This window comes from Melospiza georgiana, chromosome 16 (genome assembly GCF_028018845.1).
Source record: "Melospiza georgiana isolate bMelGeo1 chromosome 16, bMelGeo1.pri, whole genome shotgun sequence".
NCBI lineage: Eukaryota > Metazoa > Chordata > Aves > Passeriformes > Passerellidae > Melospiza > Melospiza georgiana.
Window position 1 is genome coordinate 15,091,238 of NC_080445.1, and position 26,004 is coordinate 15,117,241.

At 57.2% G+C, this 26,004-nt stretch overlaps 1 protein-coding gene across 1 annotated transcript in view; it reads right to left on the reverse strand.

The window, feature by feature from the left end:
* Window positions 1-26,004, reverse strand: part of PPL (periplakin) — a 31,126-nt gene that overhangs the window by 4,133 nt on the left and 989 nt on the right. Inside the window, exons 2-21 of the mRNA XM_058035746.1 lie at window positions 17,843-17,942; window positions 15,951-16,105; window positions 14,677-14,797; window positions 14,036-14,161; window positions 13,731-13,772; window positions 13,253-13,414; window positions 12,743-12,850; window positions 12,012-12,107; window positions 10,944-11,066; window positions 9,950-10,096; window positions 7,646-7,797; window positions 7,066-7,163; window positions 6,654-6,811; window positions 4,333-4,511; window positions 4,111-4,249; window positions 2,678-2,871; window positions 2,202-2,352; window positions 1,831-1,914; window positions 1,179-1,295; window positions 462-554 (exon numbers count right to left, since the gene is read on the reverse strand). Of these exons, the coding sequence (XP_057891729.1) occupies window positions 462-554; window positions 1,179-1,295; window positions 1,831-1,914; window positions 2,202-2,352; window positions 2,678-2,871; window positions 4,111-4,249; window positions 4,333-4,511; window positions 6,654-6,811; window positions 7,066-7,163; window positions 7,646-7,797; window positions 9,950-10,096; window positions 10,944-11,066; window positions 12,012-12,107; window positions 12,743-12,850; window positions 13,253-13,414; window positions 13,731-13,772; window positions 14,036-14,161; window positions 14,677-14,797; window positions 15,951-16,105; window positions 17,843-17,942 (2,545 nt within the window). The remainder of the gene's footprint in view (window positions 1-461; window positions 555-1,178; window positions 1,296-1,830; window positions 1,915-2,201; window positions 2,353-2,677; window positions 2,872-4,110; window positions 4,250-4,332; window positions 4,512-6,653; window positions 6,812-7,065; window positions 7,164-7,645; window positions 7,798-9,949; window positions 10,097-10,943; window positions 11,067-12,011; window positions 12,108-12,742; window positions 12,851-13,252; window positions 13,415-13,730; window positions 13,773-14,035; window positions 14,162-14,676; window positions 14,798-15,950; window positions 16,106-17,842; window positions 17,943-26,004) is intronic.

Consider the following 26,004-nt stretch of genomic DNA (forward strand, 5'->3'; position numbering starts at 1 on the left):
CCAGCACAGAGGGACAATCACTGCCCTGGTCCTGCTGGCCATTCCTGACCCGGCCCAGGAGATCAGTGCCTCCAACAAAGCAGCAGGAGGGAGCAGAGCTGTGGCAAACCCTGAGCAGGGAGCATTTGCAAATGGACCTCTGCAGGTTCCCAGCCTGAGAAATCCTTTCTGCAATGTCAGAACAAAGCTCTGAGCCACCAGGGACACTAATTCTGTCACAGAATGGCAAAAAGAGTGTTGAAAACTATATGGAACTTCCTAGGATGAGTTGGCAATGGGACTGGGGGTTGGTCTGTCTGGTTTAAGTGTCTGTTGATTAATGATTTAGGGGGACAAGACACCAGCTAGAGTTGTTCCCAGTCCAGCCTGTATTGGCAGAGCCCCACATGTGCCATTCACAGGTGTCCCTGGGTCCTGCAGGTGTGTCCCCTCAGCATCCCCTTGCTCCTGTGATCACTCACCTGCCGCAGGAGGCTCTGGGCAAACTCCAGGTTCTGCAGCCTCTGCTTGTTCACAGCGTTCACTTCTGTGTATTTGGCTGCCAGAACAGCTTCCTGCAGAGCAAAAACGTGTTGGGAAGAGCTTGAGAAGGCCAGAAATAACAGGTTCTAAACTGGTAGCTCTGGGTGCTCCTCTAAACACCTACAGCAGTGAACTGCTGAGTTTTGGGGGGGAGAGGGATTCTCAAGCACAGATACACTCATGGTCGTGCTGTGATTTTTCTACTCAAGGTAAGCAAAAACAGGTGCAGTAAGAACCAGGTGAGGAAGCTGAGGAAGAACCAGGTGGACACTTTTGCCTGCCTCTCTAGGCAGGATAGGTTTGAAGCAGGTAGCAAACAGATTCTGCATAAGTGTGAGTAGCTTGTGGCCTCATCTCACTGTAAGTATTTCTATCTTTGGTAGTGAAATCTCTCTGAAAGTCTAGAGAAGGGAAAAACTTCCAGGTTTTTGGCTTTTCTCCTCCTTTTTCCCTTCCAAAAGTGTTAAATCCAGCATTTTCCCTCCCTCATTGTGGCCAGCCCAGTTCAAAAAAAAGATGAAAAATCCCTTCCTCCTGATTCCCTGTGGTTCCCTGTGGAACCAAGGTCCCCACAATAAATGCAGGTGTTTGCAAACCCTCCGTGGTCCCATGAGCTGCCCTCTGCTTTGGCTCTGCTCTGGCCAGCCCTTGCTCACCTCCTCCTTCACTTTGGCAGCTGGGGACTGCAGCCTGGGCTTCTTGCTGGTGTAGCCATTGCGGCCGTTCTCCAGGTCCAGGATGGATCTCAGCTTCTCAGCCTCCAGCTCGTAGTCCTGTGCAAAGACATTCCCAGGAGAAATGTGAAATTGCTGCATCCCCTTCACACACGGGCTCCTCCTAAGCTGCCCTGGCTTTAACAACTTCAGCCCTTGACCCATTTTTTGGGAAGGCCACAAAACCCCACCCTCTGCTCTGGGGCCAGGCTGGCAGAGCTGGGGGTGCTCACCTGGAGAGGAGAAGCTCCAGGGACACCTCAGAGCCCCTGCCAGGGACTAAAGGGGCTCCAGGAGAGCTGGAGAGGGACTGGGGACAAGGGATGGAGGGACAGGACACAGGGAATGGCTCCCACTGCCAGAGGGCAGGGATGGATGGGATATTGGGAAGGAATTTGTCCTGGCACAGGTTGCCCAGAGAAGCTGTGGCTGCTCCTGGATCCCTGGCAGCGCCCAAGGCCAGGTTGGAGCAACCTGGGACAGTAGGAGGTGTCCCTGCCCATGGCAGGGGATGGAATGAGATGGGCTTTAGGGTCTCTCCTAACCCAAATACTCTGTTTCTCTGATCTCTCACAGGCAGAATTTCAGTCCTTACCTTCACTGCCTGCTGGTACTGCTGAGCTGTGGCAGAGACCTTCTGCACCTCCTGTTCCTTGCTTGCAATGTCATTGAGCAGTGCCTGGGTGCACGGAGATACAGGTCAGAGACAACACAACATCCAAATGCATCCTTCAGCCTTTTTGGGGGTCACCATTAAAATCACAACCCTGAGAATTCCAACCTCCTTGAGCAGCCCTCTTTTGTGTGAACAAGGCACAGGAGGACCACGGGACCTTAGAGCACAAAGATAAAGCTAATAAACATTTCTGGTTTTCTATTTGATGTTCAGCAGCTATCTAAGATCTGCTTCTTTTAGTTTTGTTCCCTTTTCTCTCCCTGAGGAGCCCGGGGTGCTCTGGGAGTTACCGCTTGGTTCTTGAGCTTCATCTCCACTTGTTGGATGTTGTCAGTCTCCTGGGGCTCATAGTTGGGGATGTTGCACAGGAACTGGTTCACCTTGTCGTAGTTGGTGCGGTAGTTGGAGTAGGCACTTTTTGCTTTCTGCAGGGTTTGTGTTCTGTGGGGGAAACCAGCTCAGCTTCAGTCTCGTCCCATCTCCTGTGCCTGCTGCAGACACCTCTCAACCCATCCCGCCTCCCCTGCTCCCTAAGACATGGATTTGAGCCAGCTTGTTCTCTTGGCACCTCTGTTGCAACAATCTTTGTTTTCCCAGCTCTACCCAGGCACCACATGCCAGCAACTTCTCCCTCTTCCTCCTCAGACCTCCCTGGAATCCCTTCTGCAACTCCTCCATCCCAGGACCATGGTGCTGTGCCTCCTCCCGTTCCAGCGTGGTTCCACCACCCCAGCAGCCATCCCAGCTCCCTGCCCTGTGCTCTCACCTGTGGTCAATCTGCTTGCTGAGGTTGTTGAAGCGCTGGTTGAGCTTGTAGAGCTCTGCCTCCTGGCGCTCGATGTCGGGGCAGTGCTCCTGGAACTTGCTGGCCAGGGTGTTGGAGCACGTCTTGGTCCTCTGCAGGTTCTGCTCGGCCTCACTGAGCAGGAACTTCTTGGACTGGAGCTCGCTGCCCATGGCCTGTGGGGAAAAAGCAGGAGAGGAGGGGGATTCTCTGGGGTTTCACACTGTTGTCACCCAACTGATCCAGCAACTGCACTGGAGCTGCAGCAGTGCCACCAGTTGTGGAAAAAACCAAGCTCAATACTTATGTGGTAAGCAGGACCACCTGTAAACCTGACAAGGAGAAAAGCTGCCTCTTACTCCCTCCTCACCTGCTGACCTTTAAGAGTAACCATGCAAAGTGCAAAATGAGTGAGGAGCTGCTGTTCCTCATGCAAGGCTTAGATCCTGTTCTTGCCAGTGCAGCAACTGTGGAAGGAGCAGTGAAAGCTCATCCATGTTAGTGTGAATTTGGGATTTCATGGAAAAGCTGAAGGAGCACAGAAAATTCTGGCCTAGCCAGTTCTTGGTCTTTCTATAGCAGAAGAATTGCCAGTTTGGGTAGTTTTTCCAAGCAATAACTTCTCAAAGCCTTGCCAGGCCCATCTTTCCAGTATCAGGCCACTGACTTGCTTTTCCCAGACCATTTTATCCTTCACTTTTCTAAGAATCACAGAAGGTTTTGGCTTGGAAAAAACTTAAAGCTCATCTCATCCCACCCCTGCCATGGCAGGGACACCTCCCACTGTCCCAAGTGTTCCAAGCTCTGCCCAGCCTGGCCTTGGGCACTGCCAGGGATCCAGGGGCAGCCACAGCTGCTCTGGGCACCCTGTGCCAGGGCCTGCCCACCCTCACAGGGAAGAATTTCTTCCTAATATCTAATTCAAATCTTTCCTCTTTTAGTTTAAAACCATTCCTCTTGTCCTGTCAGTATCTGCCCACTCTGAGCTCTCCCTGGAGCCTTCTCCTCTCCCAGCTCTCCCAGCCTGGCTCCAGAGCAGAGGGGCTCCGGCCCTGGGAGTGTTTTCCCTGGACCTGCTCCAACAGGTCCATGTCTTTCTTGTGCTGAGGATTCCAGACCTGGACACAGCCCTGCTGTGGGAGAGTCTCACAAGGGCAGAGTAGAGGGGGCATGCATCTGCATTAGTCCTTTCATCAAATCCCAAGACCTAAAGTTGGATTGGATTGGATTTGAGGATGGGAGGTGTTTGTGTCTGAAGCAGGTGGGGTCACTACAGTCAAGGTGAGTTCTCACCCCCAGCTGAGGGAGCCCATCCTGTCACCAACAGATCCAAGCTTGGGAGTTGAGCAGAAATCACCACAGCTTTTGGAAAGTGTTTTTGCATGTACAGCACACAAACAGGGCAGGAAACTCACCAGCAGCTCTTCCTTCTTCCTGTCCACCACCCTCAAGTCCTCCGGTACCGTGTCATCTATGACCAGCTTGTTCTCATAGGTTGACAGCAGGTCTCGCCCTTGCTGGAGGCTCCTCTCCAGGTTTGTGGCCACCTCAACTCTGTCAGGCCACAAGGAAGGTGTTTAAGCACACCTGCACCCTCCTCCTGCAGGGCTCAGGCTGGGATTTAAGCCATTACTTACTTCTCCTGGGCCGCGCTGAGCAGCTGCACCACGCGCTCGTACTTCTTGTTGGTGTTGTCCACCTTGTTCCTCACCAGGGTGGCACTGCCTGTGTTGGGCACGGACTCGATGAAGGCCTCACACTCCTGGATCTTCCTGTTCTTCTCAGGCTCGATCCGACGGACCTCGTTGGTGATGTTCTGCAGGAGAACAAAGCAGGAGGAACACATCACCTCGTTGGTGATGTCTGCAGAAGGAGCAAAGCAGCAGGAACACATCACCTCGTTGGTGATGTTCTGCAGGAGGAACACATCACCTCACTAGTCATGCTCTGCAGGAGGAACACATCACCTCATTGGTGATGTTCTGCAGGAGAAATACATCACCTTGCTGGTGATGTTCTGCAGGGGGAAAACATCACCTCGTTGGTGATGTTCTACAGGAGGAACAGAGCAGGAGGAATACATCACCTTGCTGGTGATGTTCTGCAGGAGGAAGAGAGCAGGAGGAACACATCACCTCACTGGTGATGTTCTGCAGGAGGAACACATCACCTCGTTGGTGATGTTCTGCAGGAGAACAAAGCAGGAGGAACACATCACCTTGTTGGTGATGTTCTGCAGGAGGAACACATCACCTCGTTGGTGATGTTCTGCAGGAGGAACACATCACCTCACTGGTGATATTCTGCAGGATGAACAGAGCAGGAGGAACACATCACCTCATTGGTCATGTTCTGCAGGAGAACAAAGCAGGAGAAACACATCACCTTGTTGGTGATGCTCTGCAGGAGAACAAAGCAGGAGGAACACATCACCTCACTGGTGATGTTCTGCAGGAGGAACAAAGCCTTTAGAGCAGCTAGGCCAGGAGCTGGCAGCTACAGAGGAGCCACACTTGGCTGTCCAGGGAGAGGAAGGAAGTCAGGGCTGAGGATTTGTGTTTGGTGGAAGGTGCCTTCCAGCCCTGCAGGGCACAGAAGGATATTTTGGGCTGACTTTCTTTTGACCTGTCTCTCCTCAGTGAGGAAACTCCAGCTGGGGAGTGGTTCCCAGCACTCCAGCTCTGTCAGGGACATGCTGGGTTCATCTGGGCCGTTGGGCTCTGGCAGATGAATCCTTGCCTGGACATCAAAGTGCTGCAGGCAGTTGGGGCAATTTGCTTTCTCTTGTGGTAGCACCTGGATTTTGACACAGCCCTGGGCAAGTGATGTAACCAGGACTGAACTTCCTCCTAAACCAAGGGAGGTTTGTGGCATGGAGCCTGTCTTAATTAGGGGTCTGAAAAAGAGGAAAGGAGCTGGATGCTACTGGCACTGGAGCCTGGAGGAGCAGGTCCACAAGGAGAAACTGCCTGGGACCACAAGGGTTTTCCTGTTCCTCTCTGAGCTGGTGATAGTGGTGGCAAAGTTCACCAGGCAAAAATCCTGCATAAATTATTGGGTTAAATAGTAAGCCAGTATCATTCAATATGACAATATCCTTGGAGATATTCTGAGAGATCTTCACATCAGCACAGATCTCAGACTGAGAGCTAATAATGAGAAAGAGCAGAGCTCAGTCTGATGTAAATTTATTGTAAAGTATGATTCAAAGCTGCTTTGTGTGTCTTCATCCAGGGTAAAATAAATCAAGAAGGCACCTCCACTTATTTCCACTGTCAGTACACTCATAGCAAGCATCAGTGTAAATACTTGGTGAATGTTGAAACTCTGAAGTCTATAAGGTGGGTTCAGAACATACTTTTGAATAGCAATTAAGAAGAACCTACATCCCTTCTGGCTCACTGGCTATGATGAACTCCATTTTATCCTGCATAAATCATTGGGTTGGATAGCAGGCCAATGTCATTCAGTATGATAAGCCACTGTAGACCTCTGAATCATGATAATGCACAGAATCATCCACAAGCTGCCCCAGCTCTGGAAAGAAGTTTTGTTAGTGCCCTGGCTTTCACAGCAGTGACTCAAAGATTCTTCAGTGATTCTGTGTTGAATTGCTGTTCTTCTCAATAAAGAGTTTCATGTCTCAGGTCTGGGAGACTTAGACATGTGCTTGGATGATAGGCAGGATCCAAACCTGAGGGCTCCCCCCTCATCCTCACAGCCACCACCTGCAGCCATCACCTTTTTCCCATCTGACTGAGCTGGCAAAGGTTTTGGGCTTCTGAGGCTGCTCATAGGGCTGCTCCCCATCTCTGCGGGAAGCAGCTGTGAGTATCCCTCCACATCCCATTTCCAGGGCTCAGGGAGCACCTTAAGCACCCTTGGCAATGAGACCCTCTGGAGATGCTTTGGGAGCAGGAGCTCTGCCAGGCCCTGCCCCTCGGCCCCACAGCCCCACCTTGAGGTCCTTGGAGCGCTCGGTGCTGTCCTGCACGGCCCGGCTCTGCTCCAGCGGCGGCCGCAGGTTCGCTGTTATTGCTTTCTCCTGCTTCTCCAGGTCACTGGTGACTTTCTCCAGCCCTGCCAGCAGCTGGCGTCCCCGAACTGATGCAGCATCTGGACAGCAAGAGGAGACCAGATTAAAGCTGGTTATGGGAGCTGGGTGTGGGCTCAGTCCCACTGGTGAGTGCCAAATCCTCGTCCTGCTGCTCTCCCTGAGCCTGGCCTGCTGTGACCACAGCCTGGCTGCTCTGCCCCCCACCCATCCACCGTTGTCCCCAGGACCCTTAGGAGATGGGAACATGCCCATAAGATGCTCCACCACCTCAGTTCAAGCCTTTCTGTGCCCCAGGCTGCCCTCCTGCCCACACCTCCAATGCTGTCTGCCTTCAGCCCCTCATAGCGCTGCTGCAGAACGTTCTTGCAGTTGTTGGTCTTCTCCCTCACGCTCACATACTGCTTGGCAATCCTGCAGAAAGGGACAGCAGGAGGTCATTCAGACCCTCAGCCTCTCCATCACCCATCACCATCCCAGTTCCAGGAAGGAGCTACAGCTCTGGAGGGGCTGTGGAGCTGCTCCCTCGAGACAGCCGTGAGGCAGGTGGGGGAAAAAGCACCCTCACCCCATGCTGGGGTAGAGCAGCGTCTTCATTAGAACAGGGGAGAGGCAGCCGGGCAGGAACCTGCCTGCTGAGGGAGGGGTGGGCAGCTCCTCCTGCCACAATGGCCCCCAGAGCAGGGGGAGCCTGGGTGGGACCTTTGGGCAAGCAGGGAAGGGCAGGAATCCTTTGGGAGGAAGCCTGAGGCTCCGAGCAGGCAGAGCTTCACTGTGGGAACCCCTGGGGCACCAGAGCAGGGTGCAGCGCCGGTGGCAGCGCCCGGGGCTGGGCCTGCGGCAGGCAAGGGCGGAAGGGGCAGCGGGACGGTCCCAGCCGGGCTGGGGGCACGTACTGCTCTGCCAGGGCGATGGCTTCGGGGTCGGGCGGGGGGATCATGAAGCAGACCCCGGGGGCGCTGATGGTGTCTCCTGCGCTGTCGGCCACTTCCCAGAGGTCGCCGCTGTTGCTGTGCAGGGTGTAGTGGGCTCCGCGGCTGATCTGGCCCTGCGGGACAGAACCGGTCACAGCGGCACGGCCCGAACCACCGCCCGCAGCACAGCCCCGAGCCCTGCTCCCGGCTCCTCCGTGGGGAGCCTGCCCCTCGCCAGAACCTCCTGTGCCTGCTCCTCCTGCCCCTGCTCCTCCCTGCCCCTCAACACAAACTTGTGTTCCTGCTCCTCCTGCCCCTCTTCACAAACTCGTGCTCCTGCTCCTCCCTGCCCGCAGCCTGCAGGCACCGGGCCGTGCCTCTTGCGACAGCCACGGCAAGCAGTTCCCACTCGGGCAGAGATGAGGAGGCGTTCCCAGGGCTGTGCCCTTGCCTTTCCTTTTCGGAGGAGCAGGCAGCTGAGTTGGCTGGAGCTGCTGGCTCCCATCCCACCCCTGTCGCTGCCGTGGTGGCTGCCGGCTGTGCTGTCCCATCCCTCAGACCGAGCCGGTGGGATGAAGGGATGAGGGGATGAGGGCTGGGAAGGGCCGGTGGCGGTGGGACATTCCTTTGGTCAGGAACACGCCGGGACAGCAGCTCGGGGAGCGTGGGAATGTGACAGAGCTGTGCTGTCGCAACATCCCCAGGGGGTGTGAGAGGCAGCGAGGCCGCGTTTCCCCCAGATCCCTCCTGCTCCTCCGCTGCAAAACCTGCTTTTCCCACCGGGGCCAGGGCGACCTTTGCCTCGTTTTCCCTGCAGGAGCCACCACCACTGCTTGGGCAAACCTGCTCCTTCCCCCAGTGCTGCTTCCCCTGCCGTGCCCCGAGCAGCGCTGCCCGCCTGGGCTGGGGTGGATGGATGGATGGATCATGGATGGATGGATGGATGGATCATGGATGGATGGATGGATGGATGGATGGATGGATGGATGGATGGATCATGGATGGATGGATGGATGGATGATGGAGGGATGGATGGATCATGGATGGATCATGGATGGATGGATGGATGGATGGATGGATGGATCATGGATGGATGGATGGACAGATGAGGGATGGATGGATGGATGGATGGATGGATGGATCATGGATGGATGGATGGATGGATGGATGGATGGATGGATGGATCATGGATGGATGGATGGATGGATGGATGGATGGATGAATGGATGGAGGGAGGGAGGGAAGGATGATGGATGGATGGATGGATGGATGGATGGATGGATGGATGGATGGATCATGGATGGATGGATGGATGGATGGATGGATGGATGGAGGGATGATGGATGGATGGATGGATGGATGGATGGATGGATGGATGGATGGATGGATGATGGAGGGATGGATGGATCATGGATGGATCATGGATGGATGGATGGACGGATGAGGGATGGATGGATGGATGGATGGATCATGGATGGATGGATGGATGGATGGATGGATGGATGGATGGATGGATGGATGGGGGATGGATGGATGGATCATGGATGGATGGATGGATGGATGGATGGATGATGGATGGATGATGGATGGATGGATGGATGGATGGATGGATGGATGGGGGATGGATGGATGGATGGATGGGGGATGGATGGATGGATGGATGGATGGATGGATGATGGATGGATGGATGGATGGATGGATGATGGATGGATGGATGGATGCATGCATGCATGGATGGATGGATGGATGGATGGATGGATGATGGATGGATGGATGGATGATGGATGGATGGATGGATGGATGGATGATGGATGGATGGATGGATGGATGGATGGATGGATGGATGGATGGAGGGAGGGAGGGAAGGATGATGGATGGATGGATGGATGGATGGATGGATGGATCATGGATGGATGGATGGATGGATGGATGGAGGGATGATGGATGGATGGATGGATGGATGGATGGATGGATGGATGGATGGATGATGGAGGGATGGATGGATCATGGATGGATCATGGATGGATGGATGGACGGATGAGGGATGGATGGATGGATGGATGGATCATGGATGGATGGATGGATGGATGGATGGATGGGGGATGGATGGATGGATCATGGATGGATGGATGGATGGATGGATGGATGAGGGATGGATGGATGGATGGATGGATGGATGGGGGATGGATGGAGGGAGGGAGGGATGATGGATGGATGGATGGATGGATGGATGGATGGATGGATGGTGGGATGGTGGGTGGAGGGATGGACGGATGGGTGTGGTACCTGCTCGCCCTCGTACTCGCACAGCGCCTCCACGGGCACGGGCTGCGGCGGCGGCTGCCGGCGGTACCGCAGGGGCAGCACCTGCTGGCTGCGCTCCTGCAGCGACTTCACCACGGCCTCGTACTTGTCCAGGGCCTTCTCCTGGTCCTGGCACGGGGCAATAAAAAGAAACAGTAGGAAAACAGGGGAAGAGCGAACTGCTGGACTCTCACAGCCAGGGAGGAGCTCATTTCCTCGCAGCCGGGACAGAAACTGCGGCTGCTTCTGTGCTGAAGGCACCTCCTGCAGCCCTGGGTTCCTGTTCCAGGTGCTCCTGCACCCTCCTGCCTCCCTCTGCAGCCGGGCTGAGGGCTGGCACCATGCCCAGGGATTGCCAAGCCAGCAGGCAGTGACAGGGTCCCTGTGCCTGGCCCACATGTGGCTGTGCTGGTGCCCCACTGCCAGCTCTGATTCCAGCCCTGTCCCAAGGCTCTCCAGCATCTCCCTGAAGGTGGAGATCCCGAGATGCTGCGTGGGATGGAGCATGCAGGAACAGAGGGGACAGCTCTTGGGAAGGGCTATCAGCTGTCCTGGGACACCTGCATCAGCCTGGCCTGCTGCAGCATGCTTGGATTTAGGCTTAGGCTGAGGCTGAGGCTCAGGCCCAGCACAGCCCTTCCCATGTGGGTGATCTCCAGCCCAGCTCAGTGCAGCACATCGAGTTCCACCACCTCCTCTGGCAGCAGGTCTAATTATGCTCCCACCCCTAACGAGTGCTAACTCAATGAGAGAACAAATAAAAACCAGCCCAGTGAGCAATTACGTTGCTAGGGGAGAGGCAATCTCTAGCCAGGGGGGAAGGAAGAGCTGGGGGAAGGCAGCAGCACGGCCCTGCTGCTCCCCACGGAGAGAGCTGGGCCAGGTGCCCACAAAGGCAGGGACATCCCTGTGACAGTGCCAGGGGACAGTGGCTGCTGCTGCTGCCAACCCTGCAGCCCTGCCTGCAGACACTCACATCCAGCTCCCGGAGGAGCGACTCCAGCTGGTATCTGTCCTTGAACTCCGGGCTGAATTTTTGGTCCAGGTCTGTATCCACCTTCTTCAAAAGCTCCTGAGCATCCTTGGCGTCCTTCTGAAACTGCAGAGAGGGAAAGTTTCTTGTGAGAGAGGATCCTGCTGAAACTGGAGCAGACCCTGCATGGTCTTCACACAGCAACCAAGAGCTCCTCTGGGAATCTGAACACTAGAATATGTGGAGAAAGGCCAGGGATCACTATTTCCCTTGCTCAGGAGATCAGACTGAAGGAAACAACAACCAGGGAGGAGCAGCTTATTCATGCTGAGCTTTCCCTGCCCTCACTTTTGTTTCACGGGGACAGCATCACCACGGTGTGTGGTGCCACCACCACCAGCGCCAGCAGCAGGGAGAGCCCAGCCCTTGCTCACACAAACCATGCCCTGGGGCAGCTGTTCTGGCACATCCCCACAACAGGCACTGCCTGGGCTGGGCACCGCAGCTCAGCTTTGGCAGGAGCCTCGTGGGGTGGGGAACACACCCAGGCTGTGGGAGAGGAATCCAGCCCGACCTGCTCCCCTGCAGAGCCTCCCTGGCTGTCGGATGCCATTTATCCAGCAGACATCTGTCTGCCCAGCTCAGCTGGGACACTCAGCCCGTGTGCCCGGCTCCCCGGGGGGCTTTGGCAGCTGGGACTTCCTACATGGACCTGTTCTGCTTCCCAGAGGAGCATGCAAGCTCTCCCCATGCCGTTTGGGGGTAAAGGGATGCCCTGTTGTCCTGGGCACAGGGAAGCTGACACCCACTGTGGCTCAGGACACTTCTGTGGAGCAGAAGCTTTCTGCAAGTCATGCTTTGGCCAAGCAATCACTTACCTTAGGTGCCTAAGCAATTATGACTTGTGTTCTATCAGTTCAAGGTGCTCTCCTAGCCTTAGTCCTGGGTTTGTAGCACTCCATCTCTTCTACCCAGTTTCCAGAATAACAGGAATTTTTGTATTCTGGGATCTCCTGCAACCCAGCACCCATTCTCCAGGCTCCAGCAACTCACTGCCCAGGGATGTGGTACCTGGTGGAAGTCCTCCATGAACTTCAGGTGGCTCTCCTCACAGATGAGCAGGTTCAGGTACTCCTTCCAGTCGGCGTGCACGGCCTCGATGTGAGCCTGCAGCACAGGTACAGGGGACATCAGTGGGACCCCCTGGCAGGGGACCCTGAACTGCCCTCCAGGAGGTCCCAGTTGCCATCCTGAGGGAGCAGCTCCTTGGCTGCCTCTGGAGCCCCCCAGATGCTCTTGGGGGAGCCCAGGATGGGAACACCCAAGGCTGGGATGATCCCATGGGAACACAGGCTGTGTGCAGGTGGCACATCCTTGTGTCCATCCTCCCACCAAACAGGGAATGGTTCCACCACAGTTTATCCTCTCTAGGTGGCACATCCTTGTGTCCATCTCCCACCAAACAGGGAATGGTTCCACCACAGTTTATCCTCTCCAGGTGGCACATCCTTGTGTCCATCTCCCACCAAACAGGGAAGGGTTCCCCCACAGTTTATCCTCTCCAGGTGGGCACAAGGTAACTGCCACAGGAATGAGGAAGATGGGAAGAGCTCCTTAGGCTTATCTTTTCTCCTCCTGTGGTGTTTACACATCTGCAAGTGAAGGAGGCTTTTCCCCCCTTGGCATCCCAGGAACTAAAGTCACGAGTGGTGTTGGCACTGGGTCCCACTCTGGAGAAGGGCTGGGTGAGTCTCCCATGCTCCACAGTGGCTGAGGAGCTGGGAGCCATCCCTGGTGCTCACCTCGATGGCATTCTTCCCGGGGTGGTTCTGGGCCAGCAGCTGATCCCCATCAGCGTGCAGCTTGTTGATGGCCTCCTCCTTCTCCTCCAGCTTCCGGTGGATGAAGTTCTGGATGGAGAGAGGTGGGATATTGATCCCCATGAAAGGGTGGGAGCCTGGCTGCACTCTGGGGCTGAGCAGTTCCACAAGACAGTGTGCTGTTCTCCCACTGCAGCTTTCACTTTTCCTTCCCTGGCAGATGTTGCTAAAGATGCGACTGCTGCCAAGCCAGCGCTGAGATAAAGAACAGGAGGCTGAGGGAGCTGTCCCTGTCATGGGGACACTCCCCCATCACGTTATCTTTGGCAGAGCTAAGGATTAACCTCACTATCCCTGTACTACCACCTGCACATCTCAAAGCCATTTGTGATGGGTTGGGGGAGACTGAGGCATGAGAGGAGGGACATTTCCTGCCCCCATGCAGCTCCTGGCCCCGTGCCCAGCTCCCCTCTGCCCAGGCCAGGCTCAGACCTCGTACTGGCGGCGCCGGCTGGGGTAGTCCAGGTTGTGGTCGCTCCAGTCGTAATGGGTCCTGTCCTTGGCCTGCTGATCCAGCCAGTAGAGCTTGTTGGTGCAGCGCTGCATGTAATCCTGCAGCGAGTGCAGGTCCTGCTGCCGCTGCTGCGAGCCGGCCTGCGGAGGGACACACGGACAGCTCAGCCCAGAGCTCTCCCTGTGCCTCCCCCAGGGCCACCCCAACAGAGGAACCCTCCAGGAGTCACCTCCAGGGCCACCCCAATGAGGGACCCCTCTGGGAGGAGATCCCAGAGCCACCCCAACAGAGGAACCCTCCAGGAGTCACCTCCCAGGGCCACCCCAACGAGGGACCCCTCCAGGATGGATCCCAGGGCCACCCCAACCAGGGAACCCTCCAGGATGGATCCCAGGGTCACCCCAATGAGGGACCCCTCCAGGAGGGACTCCTCCCCAGGATCCCAGGGGCTCTTACCAGCAGCTTCTGGTATTTGGCTTGGAAGTCGCTCATGCTTTCCTGGAGGAGGAGCAAGGCAAGGGTTAGGAGGGGTGGCTGGAGACACTTGGGTGCTCTGATGGGGGCTTGAGGGTACAGGGGGATGTGATTTATGGGATTTGCCTCATTGTAAAGCCAGAGCTGGCATGCAATGCTGGGCTCTCAGGCTTGGAGGGGATCTGGGCACCCACCCAAACCTGCTGTAGCCCCCTGGATGGTGGGACAGGGACACCTCCCCTTCATCCTGGGCTCAGGGCAGCAGGGAAAGAGGCAGGAGAGCTGACCTTGCTTCCTTCCTTGACGATGTGGGGCCCGATGGCCATGACCTCGTTGTGGAAGATGTTGTGCTCTTCTACTTGGCTGTTGACCAGCGGCAGGTCAGTCCCAAAGCCTTTGCTGCTCAGAGCATCCTGGGGTGCACAGGAGTTGGGGTTAGCAATGGGGGAGTGAGGAAAGGCTGCCAAGGCCTAGGAAACTCCTCTTGGAGTTGCCCTGGAGCTGGGCTTGGATGGGCTCCAGTGGCTGCAGTGCAGGGATGCCCCAGGAGAGTGTGGGTGAAATCACCTGTGCTGGAGGGCAGCCATGGGAAAACCAGTTTGGGGGGTTAAATAAACCCTTCTCTGGCTGGAGGAGTGCAGGGAGTGGGATGAAATGAAAAGTAAAGGCTGTGGCATAGAGCCTAAAGCAGGTGGTGACTGCGGATGCTGAGGCCAGCAGTGGTGCCACCTCGAGCACTGACTCCTGGTGCCACAGCAGCCAGCCTTGTCCCACCAGCTCTGCCCCTCCCCTGCCACCCAGCTGTTTGCAGCTCCCACTGTGGAGCTGCCCAGAAGCTTTTCAAGAGCCAGGATCTCCATGGGGAGCTGCAGGAGTCCCTGCCCAGCTGGTGCTGCTGGCCAGGCAGTGGCACTGGTGGCCCCTGTACCTGTTTCTCCTCGATCACTGTTGACCAGTTGACCTGGGGCTCAATGTGCTGCAGGGGGAAGTTGTAGATCTGCTCGTGTTTCACTTTCAGGTTTGCCACACGCTCCTTCAGCTGCCGGATGCTGCAAGAAGGGAAAGGTGAGAGTGGAATCAGGATGTGGGCATGGCTGGCATTGGCATTGCTGGGTGCAGCTGATGCTCTCCAGGCCCCCTGGATGGTGGCTGTGCTTGGGGAGAGCCCAGGGGGCTGGCAGCAGCTGGGCTGTGCAGTGGGCAGGGAGAGGGCACCCCCTGTGCTCTGCCCTCTGCCAGGGGCTGTGAGCTCAGGGCACTGGGGCAGTGTGGGGCCACCTTGCCAGGCTGCCATCATCTCACACTCCCCGTGCCCAGGATGGTGTGGGTCACACACCCTAACGGGAGCTTGTAGCAGACTCCACAGAATTGGCCAAGGCTCTGTGCAGGGCTGAGATTTGACAGTAGGAACTGCTGAGTTATGATGAGACAGCAAAATAAGCTCCTGTCTTCTACCCCTCACCCCATTGCTTATCTCTGTAACCCCATAGGTCACTTTTCCCTAACCCTTATTATTGGACAAGGTTGGATCCCCCTATACCCCATAAAAATGGGCTGTTTTAGCCCATTCAGCAGAAGAAGAGCTGTCACTGGAACCTTCACAGACCCCTCAATAAACCATCACTGTGGAACTGCCAGGACCTCTCCTTCTCCTCTCTCTCCTCTGCTTCTGCCCCAGCCAAAGGCACCCTAGCAAGCAAGCTCAAGCTGGAATCCCAAGAGAGCTGAGAATCACTAAAGAGCTGAAATCACTGAGCTTGCTTAGGGTAACCAGTGGCTGTGAGCTGACTGGGTATTCAGCACTCTGTCTCCCAGAGTGACTGAGTTATTGGGATAGGACTGCCTTGCTCAGGGTTAAGCCCAATCTGGGGGCTGGGGGCTTGGGGGTAGACTGGCTCCCCCTGCCTTTTCAGGAGCTGGCATGCAGAGCAGCCCGTGGTGACCCCTGCCCTGCATTCAGCCACTATCTCGACAAATTTTGAACATTTTTCCCACCTAAAATGGTTTCATAGTCTGATAATTATGATAGAAGGATTTTTTTAAATCTTTGTTGGAGTTAAAAAAGTTAAGGACTTAGGTCTTTTTCTTCCCTTATCAATGAAATTGATAAATAAAGACCAACTCTTTAGCTCAGCAGAGCCCCTGGAGAGGCCTCCACTCATCCAAGGGCTCTGGGGACAGTGGCCCATGCGTGTCACTCACTCTTCTGTGATCATGTCCCCCTGGGGGTGCTTCATGTGCCGGGCCACAGCCGCGTCCCCATCCAGCACGTAGAGCAGCTTGTCAGACTCGGAGAGTTTCTGTGCTGTCAGCTCCTTGTACTGTGCCAGCTGGCACGACTTGATCTTGTGCAGGTCCTGCATGGTGGGGACAGGAGGAAGGGTCACCCCTGGGTGCCAGGAGGTCATCCCAGCCCGCTCTCCCCTGGCACTGGAGAGGAGCAGGAGCTCTGCTGTCTCCCTCCCACCTGGGATGGATTTTACTTTCCCCTCTCCTGTCACAGGATCATGGAATGGTTTGGGTTGGAAGGACCTTAAAGAAAATCCAGCTCCAACTTCTTGCCATGGGCAGGGACACCTTGCACTTGACAAGGTCACTCTAATCTCTGCTGCTGGGGAAGGGCTGGGGAGCTGCATCACCTCGGGATGCATCCTTTGGGATCAGGAGGGTGGTTCAGGCCTTTGGGGTGAGGAGGGTGGCTCAGGCCTTTGGGGTGAGGAGGAGGGCTCAGGCCTTTGGGATCAGGAGGAGGGCTCAGGCCTTTGGGGTGAGGAGGATGGCTCAGGCCTCTGGGATCAGGAGGGTGGCTCAGGCCTTTGGGGTGAGGAGGATGGCTCAGGCCTTTAGAATCAGGAGGATGGCTCAGGCCTTTGGGGCGAGGAGGGTGGCTCAGGCCTTTGGGATTGGGAGGGTGGCTCAGGCCTTTGGGATTGGGAGGGTGGTTCAGGCCTTTGGGATCAGGAGGGTGGCTCAGGTCTTTGGGGTGAGGAGGGTGGCTCAGGCCTTTGGGATCGGGAGGGTGGCTCAGGCCTTTGGGGTGAGGAGGAGGGCTCAGGCCTTTGGGATCAGGAGGATGGCTCAGGCTTTTGGGATCAGAGGATGGCTCAGGCCTTTGGGGTGAGGAGGAGGGCTCAGGCCTTTGGGATCAGAGGATGGCTCAGGCCTTCGGGATCAGGAGGGGGGCTCAGGCCTTTAGAATCAGGAGGATGGCTCAGGCCTTTGGGGCGAGGAGGGTGGCTCAGGCCTTTGGGATTGGGAGGGTGGCTCAGGCCTTTGGGATTGGGAGGGTGGCTCAGGCCTTTGGGATCAGGAGGAGGGTGGCTCAGGCCTTTGGGATTGGGAGGAGGGTGGCTCAGGCCTTTGGGATCAGGAGGAGGGCTCAGGCCTTTGGGATAAGGAGGATGGCTCAGGCCTTTGGGATCAGAGGATGGCTCAGGCCTTTGGGGTGAGGAGAGTGGCTCAGGCGTTTGGGGTGAGGAGGGTGACTCAGGCCTTCGGGATCAGGAGGGGGGCTCAGGCCTTTAGAATCAGGAGGATGGCTCAGGCCTTTGGGGCGAGGAGGGTGGCTCAGGCCTTTGGGATCGGGAGGGTGGCTCAGGCCTTTGGGGTGAGGAGGAGGGCTCAGGCCTTTGGGATCAGAGGATGGCTCAGGCCTTTGGGATCAGGAGGAGGGCTCAGGCCTTTGGGATCAGGAGGAGGGCTCAGGCCTTTGGGATCAGAGGATGGCTCAGGCCTTTGGGATCAGGAGGAGGGCTCAGGCCTTTGGGACCAGGAGGGTGGTTCAGGCCTCCTCATCCCCAGCTCCCTGCTGGATGCACACCCCACTCTGCACAGTCCTGCTCTCCAGGTTCAGAGGGAATTTTGGGGGGCCCTGTTGCCTGGAACACCCTCCCACCCTCTTCCCACGAGCGGGGGACCCCAATAACCCTTGAATGACCCTTGCAGATCATCACAATCCAGGTGCCAGTGAGGGCTGGGCAGGCACCCACACGTGCCCAGGAGAGGAGGGGAGAGCCCGGGCAGTGCCAGGGGCTGGTGCAGGGGGCAGAGGGGCTCAGGGAGGAGCTGTGGCTGCGGGACCGTGCCCTGCTTACATTCTGCATTCGGGAGTCGGTCTCCACGATGTTTTTCTCCACCTGGTCAGCATTTTTCTGCAGGCGCTCGATGAGCTCGGTCAGCTCTTTGCTGGAGATGCTGGGGACAGAAGGGGGGCTCAGGTCACCCCTCGGGGGCGGGCACAGCTGCCCGGGGTGACCCGGGGGTGGCCGGGGGCCAGCCGGGCCTGCCAGGCTCTGCAGCTGTGTGTGACTCACTGCTGCCTTCCAGCCCTGTCCAAAACACCGAGCCAGGGGGCCGGGAGGGGGCGGCTGGAAAGGGGAGCGGGGCCTGAGCCTCCCTCGGCCTCAGAGCAGGGACAGAATTACAGAATATCCTCAGCTGGAAGGGGCTCACGAGGAGCATCAGCCCCTGGCCCTGCACTGACACTCCAACAATCCCACCCTGTGTCTGAGAAAGGGAGCTCCAGTGTGGAAACAGAGGAGCTGGAGCAGCAGGGAGGGCCCATGCCCACAGTCAGGTGCCCCTTGGAGGGTGTTGGCCACGGGCAGCCCCTGCTGCAGCCCTGCTCTGCCCCTCTGGGCTCAGAGTTTCCCTCTCTGTTCACACTTTAACCCCACACAGGGCATGGGATCACACACATTGCATCTCCTGCACTGGTTTTGCTGCCAGGGTGACACTGGCCAGGCTGGCAGGGTGCAGGGCCAGCCCAAATTCCCATCCCACTGCAGGGACAGCGGGGCTGGAGCAGAGCAGAACACCCTGTGACGCAGGCTCTGCATTGCTGGGCTTATTTTAAACATTTCATCCCGTGTCTGTCACTGTGGCTGCAGGGAGAGGCTGCACATGCCAGGAGCCTGTGCCAGGCACTGCCCAGCTCACCCAGCCCTGACCAGGGGCAGGGGCAGGGTGTGCCCCCCAAACCCCTGCAGCCAGAGGGGGCTGAGGCTGCTGGCAAGGCTGGGGTGTCCCAGCTGTGCTGCTTTGCCATCTGGGCTGGCTCAGTGCAGCCCCAACCATCTTCATATGAGCCTTAATGAGCTCGTTATGTGGTGGCAGAAGGAATCTTTATGTGGCACTTGGAAGTGTCCACTGCTGCTGGAGAGGATGAGCGGGGCTGGCTGGGGGAGCAGCAGCACCCCAGCAGTGCTGGCTCGTGGCACAGAGAGTTCCTGCATCCCCAGGCAGAACCATGGAATTGTAGAGGTTGGAAAACCCTCCAAGCACATCGAGTCCAACCATTCCCCCAGCACTGCCAAGGCCACCACTGACCTGTGTCCCCAAGTGCCACATCCACACAGCTTGTAGATCCCTCCAGGAACAGTGAGCCTGGGCAGCTGTGCCTGTGCCTGGCCATTCCATGAAGGAATATTCCCAATATCCAACCTAAACCTCCCATGGCACAACTTGGGGCTGTTTCCCCTTGTTCTGCTCCCTGGGAGCAGAGCCTGACCCCCCCGGCTGTCCCCTCCTGTCAGGAGCTGTGCAGAGCCACAAGGTCCCCCCTGAGCCTCCTTTTCTCCAGGCTGAGCCCCTTCCCAGCTCCCTCAGCCCCTCCTGGGGCTCCTGACCCTTCCCTGGATCCCCTCCAGCCCCTCAGTGTTGGGAGGGCTCAGAACTGCCCCAGGACTGGGGCTGCAGCTCCCCCAGGACTCTGGTGCTGAATTTCAGGACCTGTTCCTGCCTGCCCCATGTGCTGTCGCTTCAGTGCAGCAGAACAAACCCAAACCCCAGCTCTGGGCTTGTTCCTCCCTACCTCAAACCTGCCCCAGGCTGCAGGAGCCTTGTGGCATCCAGAAAAGTTCACACTTCCCTGGGAAGTTCTGCTATGGGCATGGTTTACACTGATTTTTTTCTTTTTATAGAAGCTGCATCATCAGGATGGTACTCAGAGGTTTGTGCCCGTCCCTGTGCCTGCTGCCTGCCTGGCACCTCCTGCACCAGCAGCAACGAGCCCAGAGGGCATTCCTGGCAGAGGAGACAAGGAAGGGGTCACTGGGAGCTGTATTGCAATAATTCCAAGGGTGATTCTCATTCTGTGTTCAATAATCACAGCTGGAGGGTGCATGGGGAGATGGGGTGTGGGTGCTGGCTCCTGCTCCAGGGGTAGAAGCAGCTCCTCAAAATCCACTTTGGGGTTTCTTCCAACCTTCACCATCCCACAGAAAGCAGGGCAGGAGTCAGGTGGGATCAGTGGTTTGGAGTGGGTGCCTGAAGTGTGCTGCACGTGTTTGGGTCTCTTTGGGTGATGGTTGCTCAGAGCTGGCAGCTCCTGCACCCTGGCAGAGCCTGAGGCCACCAAGGAGCCTTCCTCATCCTCACCCTGCACTGGAGCCACCTGAGCTGGGGGGGTGAGAGGGGTTCATCATCCAAGCTTGGCACTGAGCTGGGCACAGCTGGCAGCTCCTGCTGGCTCCTCTCCCTGGGCCCTGCCTTGGGCTCAGGGACCCCAGCAAGTCCAAGGATGGATCTTCAGGGCTGTAGCATGGATGTGAAAAACATCCTAAAACCCAGCAGAAGTCTGAGCTTTTTCTAGTTCTACCTCTGACTGAAACCTCTGAACTGTAGGCAGGAAATAAACCCAAGGCAGGGAATTTTGGATGCATGGCTGTGGCTCAGGCTGACCTGGAGAGCTGAGCCTGGAGCCTTGGCCCAGCCTTGTGCTCACTTTGCATCACAAAACTGATCTCAGGTGCTGGAAGCAGCGAGGGTAACACCCAGCCCTGAGCCTCCCCTCACTGCCCAGCTGGGGTGGGGTGAGGATGAGCCCCTGCTCCCCTTCCCTCTGCTCCTCTCTCAGCCTGGAGCCACAAACTCTCCTCATCCCTGTGCCCTGCCAGCCCCTTCCCAAGCGGGGGGTGCTGCCCCTGGACCCCCTCCTGCCCTCAGTGACTGCCAGGGCTGGGGCAGAGTCACCCTCAGCCCCTGGCACTGGGGACACTGATGGTGACAGTGACAGTGACATCCCTTCTCCATCAGGGCAGGATGGAGCAGGGGAGGGCAGAGAAGGGAGGTGATGGTGATCCAGAACCTGCAATGTCTGGGTGAGCAGGGCCAGGAAATGCAGCCTTGCTCAGAGCAGGCAAGGACATGCTGGGAGTGCTGTGGGCATAGCTGGGCTCTCCTGGCACACCAGAGGAGCTGTTTGCCCTCTGCTGCTCTGTGGTTTGTGTGAAAGTCTGAGGCTATGGGACAAGGAACTCTCATAAACACTCCCATTGGAGCTGCAGCTCAAACTGCAGCTTTGGGGAGCTGCTGCTGTGCTCCCCATCCTGGCCTGAGCTCAGCTCTGCTCCCCATCCTGCCCTGAGCTCAGCTCTGCTCCCCCAGCCACTGCAGGGATAACAAGTGGGCAGGAATAAACAGAAATAAGAGAGAATGGGAACCCCTCATGGGAGATCTCTCTTATTTGTATATTTATTTCTCCACACTTGTCACTTTGGTGCCACTTCATCAACCAGCTTGGACATCGCTGATGTGAGAACATCGGGCCTGTTAATTACCCATCAGGCCTGTTAATTACCATCAGGCCTGTTAATTACCCATTGTCCCTGCCACAGCTGGGGCTGTGTGGATAAACCAGAGGAGAAGCACAGCCCCTGCATCCAGCTGGATGTCAAACAGGGAAAGCTGAAGCCTGGCTGGACTCTCCATGCCAGGGGATGGAGGAGTTTGGCTTCATCTGCTTCAAGGGGGAAGATGCTGGGATGCCAAGACCCAGGGAATGGCTTCCACTGCCAGAGGGCAGGGATGGATGGGATATTGGGAATTGGGAATTGTTCCCTGTGAGGGTGGGCAGGCCCTGGCACAGGGCGCCCAGAGCAGCTGTGGCTGCCCCTGGATCCCTGGCAGTGCCCAAGGCCAGGCTGGGCAGGGCTGGGAGCAGCCTGGGACAGTGAAAGGTGTCCCTCCCATAGCAAGGATGGGATGAGATGAGTTTGAAGCTCCCTCAGAATCCAACCCACTCCATGATTCTGTGCAGGACAAGCACAAATGGATGGGCAAAGCAGTGAGGGAGCCTTGGCTGCCCCAGGAAAAGTGGGTGGATGGGATTGGGAGGATGGGGCTCCTTTGGGAAGCTGCAGGAAGAGCCATGGATGCATCCAGGGAAGACAAAGGGATGCCAGGGCCCAAAAGCAGCCTGGGGGGATGGCTGGAGCATGGAGCAGAGCAGGACTTGGCCAGAGCCCAGCTGGGATGGGCAGCACACACGAGACTGAGCAGAGCCAGGAGTGAAGTGCCCAGGGCACGGCCCCTGTGGGGCTGCAGCACAGGGGGAATGCAGAGAGCTCTGCTGGAATAGATAAGGCTTTGTTTGAGAGATGAAAAAAAAAAATAAATAAAAGCCTGGAAAAACTGGCTTTGCCATTTCTGGAGAACTTTAACATTCTCTGGTCAGGGAGGAAAAAATGATCTCTCATGGAAAGCTGTGCTCAGCACAAGAGTTGATTTTTGTCAGTGCCATTGCCTGGCTGGGGTGAGGGACCCCAGATCATTCCCATGGGGAATGGGAGCTGGTTTTGGGGTTTCTCCCAGCTGGGGAACAGGAGGAAGCAGCTTCATCCATGTACCACAATTCTGCCCGCAGGACCTTGCTTTCAGAGGGGTTCAGGTGTTTCTGAAGGCTTAGGGGGGATTTTTAGGATTCAGGTTTTTCTTTCTTCTGTTTTCTTACAGTTTTGGTGATTTTTCTTAATATTTTAGTTGAGATATTTTTACGAAGAGGTGTTCTCAACAGACAAATATGATTATAATTATTGTAATGTGAAAACTTTGCTGCTAAAAACTGGACTTTTCCTCTATTCATTTTTCTTTTCCTCTTCTCATTAGGTTGCACCCTCAGTGGTAAGAGCAGGTTTTGGAGCAAACCTCCCTGAGATCAGTTTCTCCAGGATGTGCAAAGGCCTTGTGCTTGCTGGCAGGTGGTAGAAAATCCCTTTGATTTCTCAAGTTTCCTTTTTCCAAACAAGGAGGTTTTTTTTCCTTAATCCCTCCAAGGGAGATGTTCAGACACTCCTGAGTTTTGGCAGCTCCAGCTCATCCTGGGAAGGCTCCTGCTGGGGATTTGCCCCGTGAGCCTGATCCCTGCTGGGAGGGTGATGGGAAGGGATCCCCTGCTCAGGGATGCTGCTCTCCTGTCAGGAACCCTTCCCATCCCTTCTCCTGGTGGGATGGCTTGGCAGGGCCAGGGGAGCTGGGTGAGGATGGCTCTGATCCCACCCCTGGCATGGACAATGAGCACGGCAGGCAGTGCCCACCCTCTGCTGCTCCCAATCCCATCCCATTCAATGTCCATGCACAGAAATGTCACAGAAAGCTCTCCCAGGTCAGCCCTGCTGCTGGAGGAATTAAACTGAATGAATCCTCCAGAAGGCCACAGAGCTCTAAATGTCCTTAAAGCTCCTCCAGCCTGCATGCAATTCTCTCCTGCTGCTTTTAATGACCCTGGAGTGAGGCTGTGGCACAAGGGCTGGGCTCTGGCTGCGGTGATTCAGGTTTGGGAGAGATTAGGATCTGGCTGAAAACTCAGAGCAGGCTCTGTCAGGCTGCCCACGGCAGGGTGAGGCTGGACAGCAGGGCTGCTGTGCTCAGCCCAGCCAGTTCCAGGGGTATTTATCTTCCCTGCGAGCAATGGTGATATTTCTGTAATCTGCATGGAAATGAGGGCAGGAACGGGGCGGGCAAAGGGAGCTGGCTCCTCCCTCAGCCTGAGCAGCTCCTGACTCACCTGCTGACTCCAGCCCTTCCCAACAGCCTCTGGAAATGGGGCCAGCCCTGCAGGCAGAGCTGTCCCAGTGCCTGCACCCCCTCACCTGGCCACTGACACTGCTGAGGGTCCCCAGGGCTGGGAGTGCTCCCACCCCGAGGATGAACAACCTTCCTGCTGGCAGGAGAGAGTTTCAGCAGCTGGGAAGGCTGAGCTGGTTTTTATCATAAAATGATCAAATGGTTTAAATTAGATGGGCAGGGACAGCTTTCACTATCCCAGGGTGCTCCAAGCTCCATCCAGCACCTCCCTCACTGCCTCCTACCTGCCAAGCCTGGACTACCAAAGAAGAAGAAGGAGCCAACCTCTCCTGTGTTCTAAGCATGGCGAGGGTTTGAGGAACGTGGTGTGGAAGGAGGCTGGTGATTTTCCCCACACTGTGGCTCTGTTCAAGGCTTTGCCTTCCCTGCCAGGGACACACATCCATGTAACAACACCGGGCACAGCTGAATTCCCAGGGCCTTCCCGTGCTCAGGGATGAGAGCAGAGTGAAGCAAGCAAGTCCATGAGACAAAAGAGATGAGAAGACAGAAGAGATGTCACCATCATCCCCCAGGATCCCCAGCCAAGGCAGGAGATGCCCAGGGCTGGATGGGGATGGCTCCTGAGCCTGGAGGCCAGGCAGATCACAGAGCTGCAGCAGATATTCCTGAGGAGAGACCTGGACCCTGGTGCTGCTGGATCTTGAGGGCCACTTTGGGGGTGGGACAGGGTGGCTGTCACATCCAGAGTTGTTCATGGGGAGGGTGCAGCTCCTGGTGCCAGTGCTGTTCATGGAGATGTTCCCATCCTGGGCTTTGTCCCGAGGCTGAGGAAGCCACCAAGGCTCCCGGGGCTGGCAGGACACGCTCGGTGCCCCCCTCTCTCTCTCTCTCTCGCCAAACCGGTGCCGGTTCTCGCCCCGTCCCTCGGTGCTTTGAAGGCTCCGTGCCGGGCACCGCGCCCTGCCCAGGGCGCAGCCCCGCCGATCCGGCCGCGCTCCCGCCGTGTCGAAATCGCGGTCCCCGCTGCCGGCGGGGGCGGGAGGCTGATTTGGGGAGTGTTGCTCTGTTTTCCTGGCAGCAGAGCGGGGCGGGAGCCGCCTGGCAGTGCCTGGAGCAGGGGACGGGGCAGCAGCTCCTCGCTGCTTCTTCGCAATCCTCCTGCAGCGAGTTGTTCAACCGGTCGGGCGCCGGCTTCCCCATCTTGATGGTGGGGCTGTTTCCACACGGTGGGAGTGTTCCCTGGATTCACAGATGTTTGTAAACTCCGAGGCAGGAATTAACAAATTGGGGCTAATAAGCACAGCTCTCCCCGAGGTGTGCACGGACAGCCGGGGCGCAGGAAGGGAGGGAGGCTGGCCCCGGGCACAGCCCTGCGCGGCTTCCTCAGCCACCACCAGCCAGAAAAACAGAGGTTCCAGCCTGGCCCGCAGCCTGCGGAGGTGCTCTGGCACCTGCCCAGGGCCGCTGGGCTGCAGGCAGGGAGGAGGAGGAGGAGGAAAGCAGCTTCCTTCCTTCCTGCGCTGATCCATCCCCGGCGGATGGAGAGGGCTCGGGGTACCCGGGGCTGGAGCACAGAGTGGGGACCCGGGCACAGCCCCGCGGTGGGGCACAGTGCAGTCTGTCCTCTCCTGCTCCACAGCCTCCTGGCAATGCTGTGACACCGCAGCTCTGTCTCCTCCTGCTCCCGGGGTCCCGAGCTGCCATCCCATCCCATCCCATCCCATCCCATCCCATGCCATCCCATCCCATGCCATCCCATCCCATCCCATCCCATCCCATCCCATCCCATCCCATCCCATCCCATCCCATCCCATCCCATCCCATCCCATCCCATCCCATCCCTGCTGGGGGGTTTCTCACTTTCGAGCCGCCCGCTGATCCCCCGACGCTCAGAAATGCTCAGAGGGATGAGCATTGGCACCATCCTCACCCGGGGGAGTCGCGGCCGCCAGCGAGGTGCGGAGCCTCCAGGGCTCGGTGCCAGCCCCGTGTGCCAGGATGGGCAGCACAGCGTGCCCAGGGAGCCTGGGCGGCCCTGCCGAGCCGGCCGGGGGAGCCCTCCCGGGGCTGGAGCTCAGCAATACCCGGTGCCAGGGCAGCAGCGGGCACGGAACCCCTGCCACGGGCACAGCCCCGCTCCCGGGGCAGGGAGCAGCCGGGGATCCCCTGCTCGGGAAATGCCGGCGCCTGCTGGGCTGGCCGGCCCCTCCTGGGTGCTCAGAGGCCCCTCAGCCCCAAGCGCTCCCCAGCTCCCTTCCCAAAGGAGATTTTTGGGAGGGGGCGGCTGCTCGGGCTCCACCAGCCGGGACTGGTGCCGATGGAGAGGGATGGGAGGGGATGAACGGACACGGGCTGGGATCTTGAATCCTTGAATCACTCAGAATCCTGGAGCATTTCACATGCTCCAGAGCCCCTGTAGCTACTCTGGGAAACACAGGGCACGTTTCTG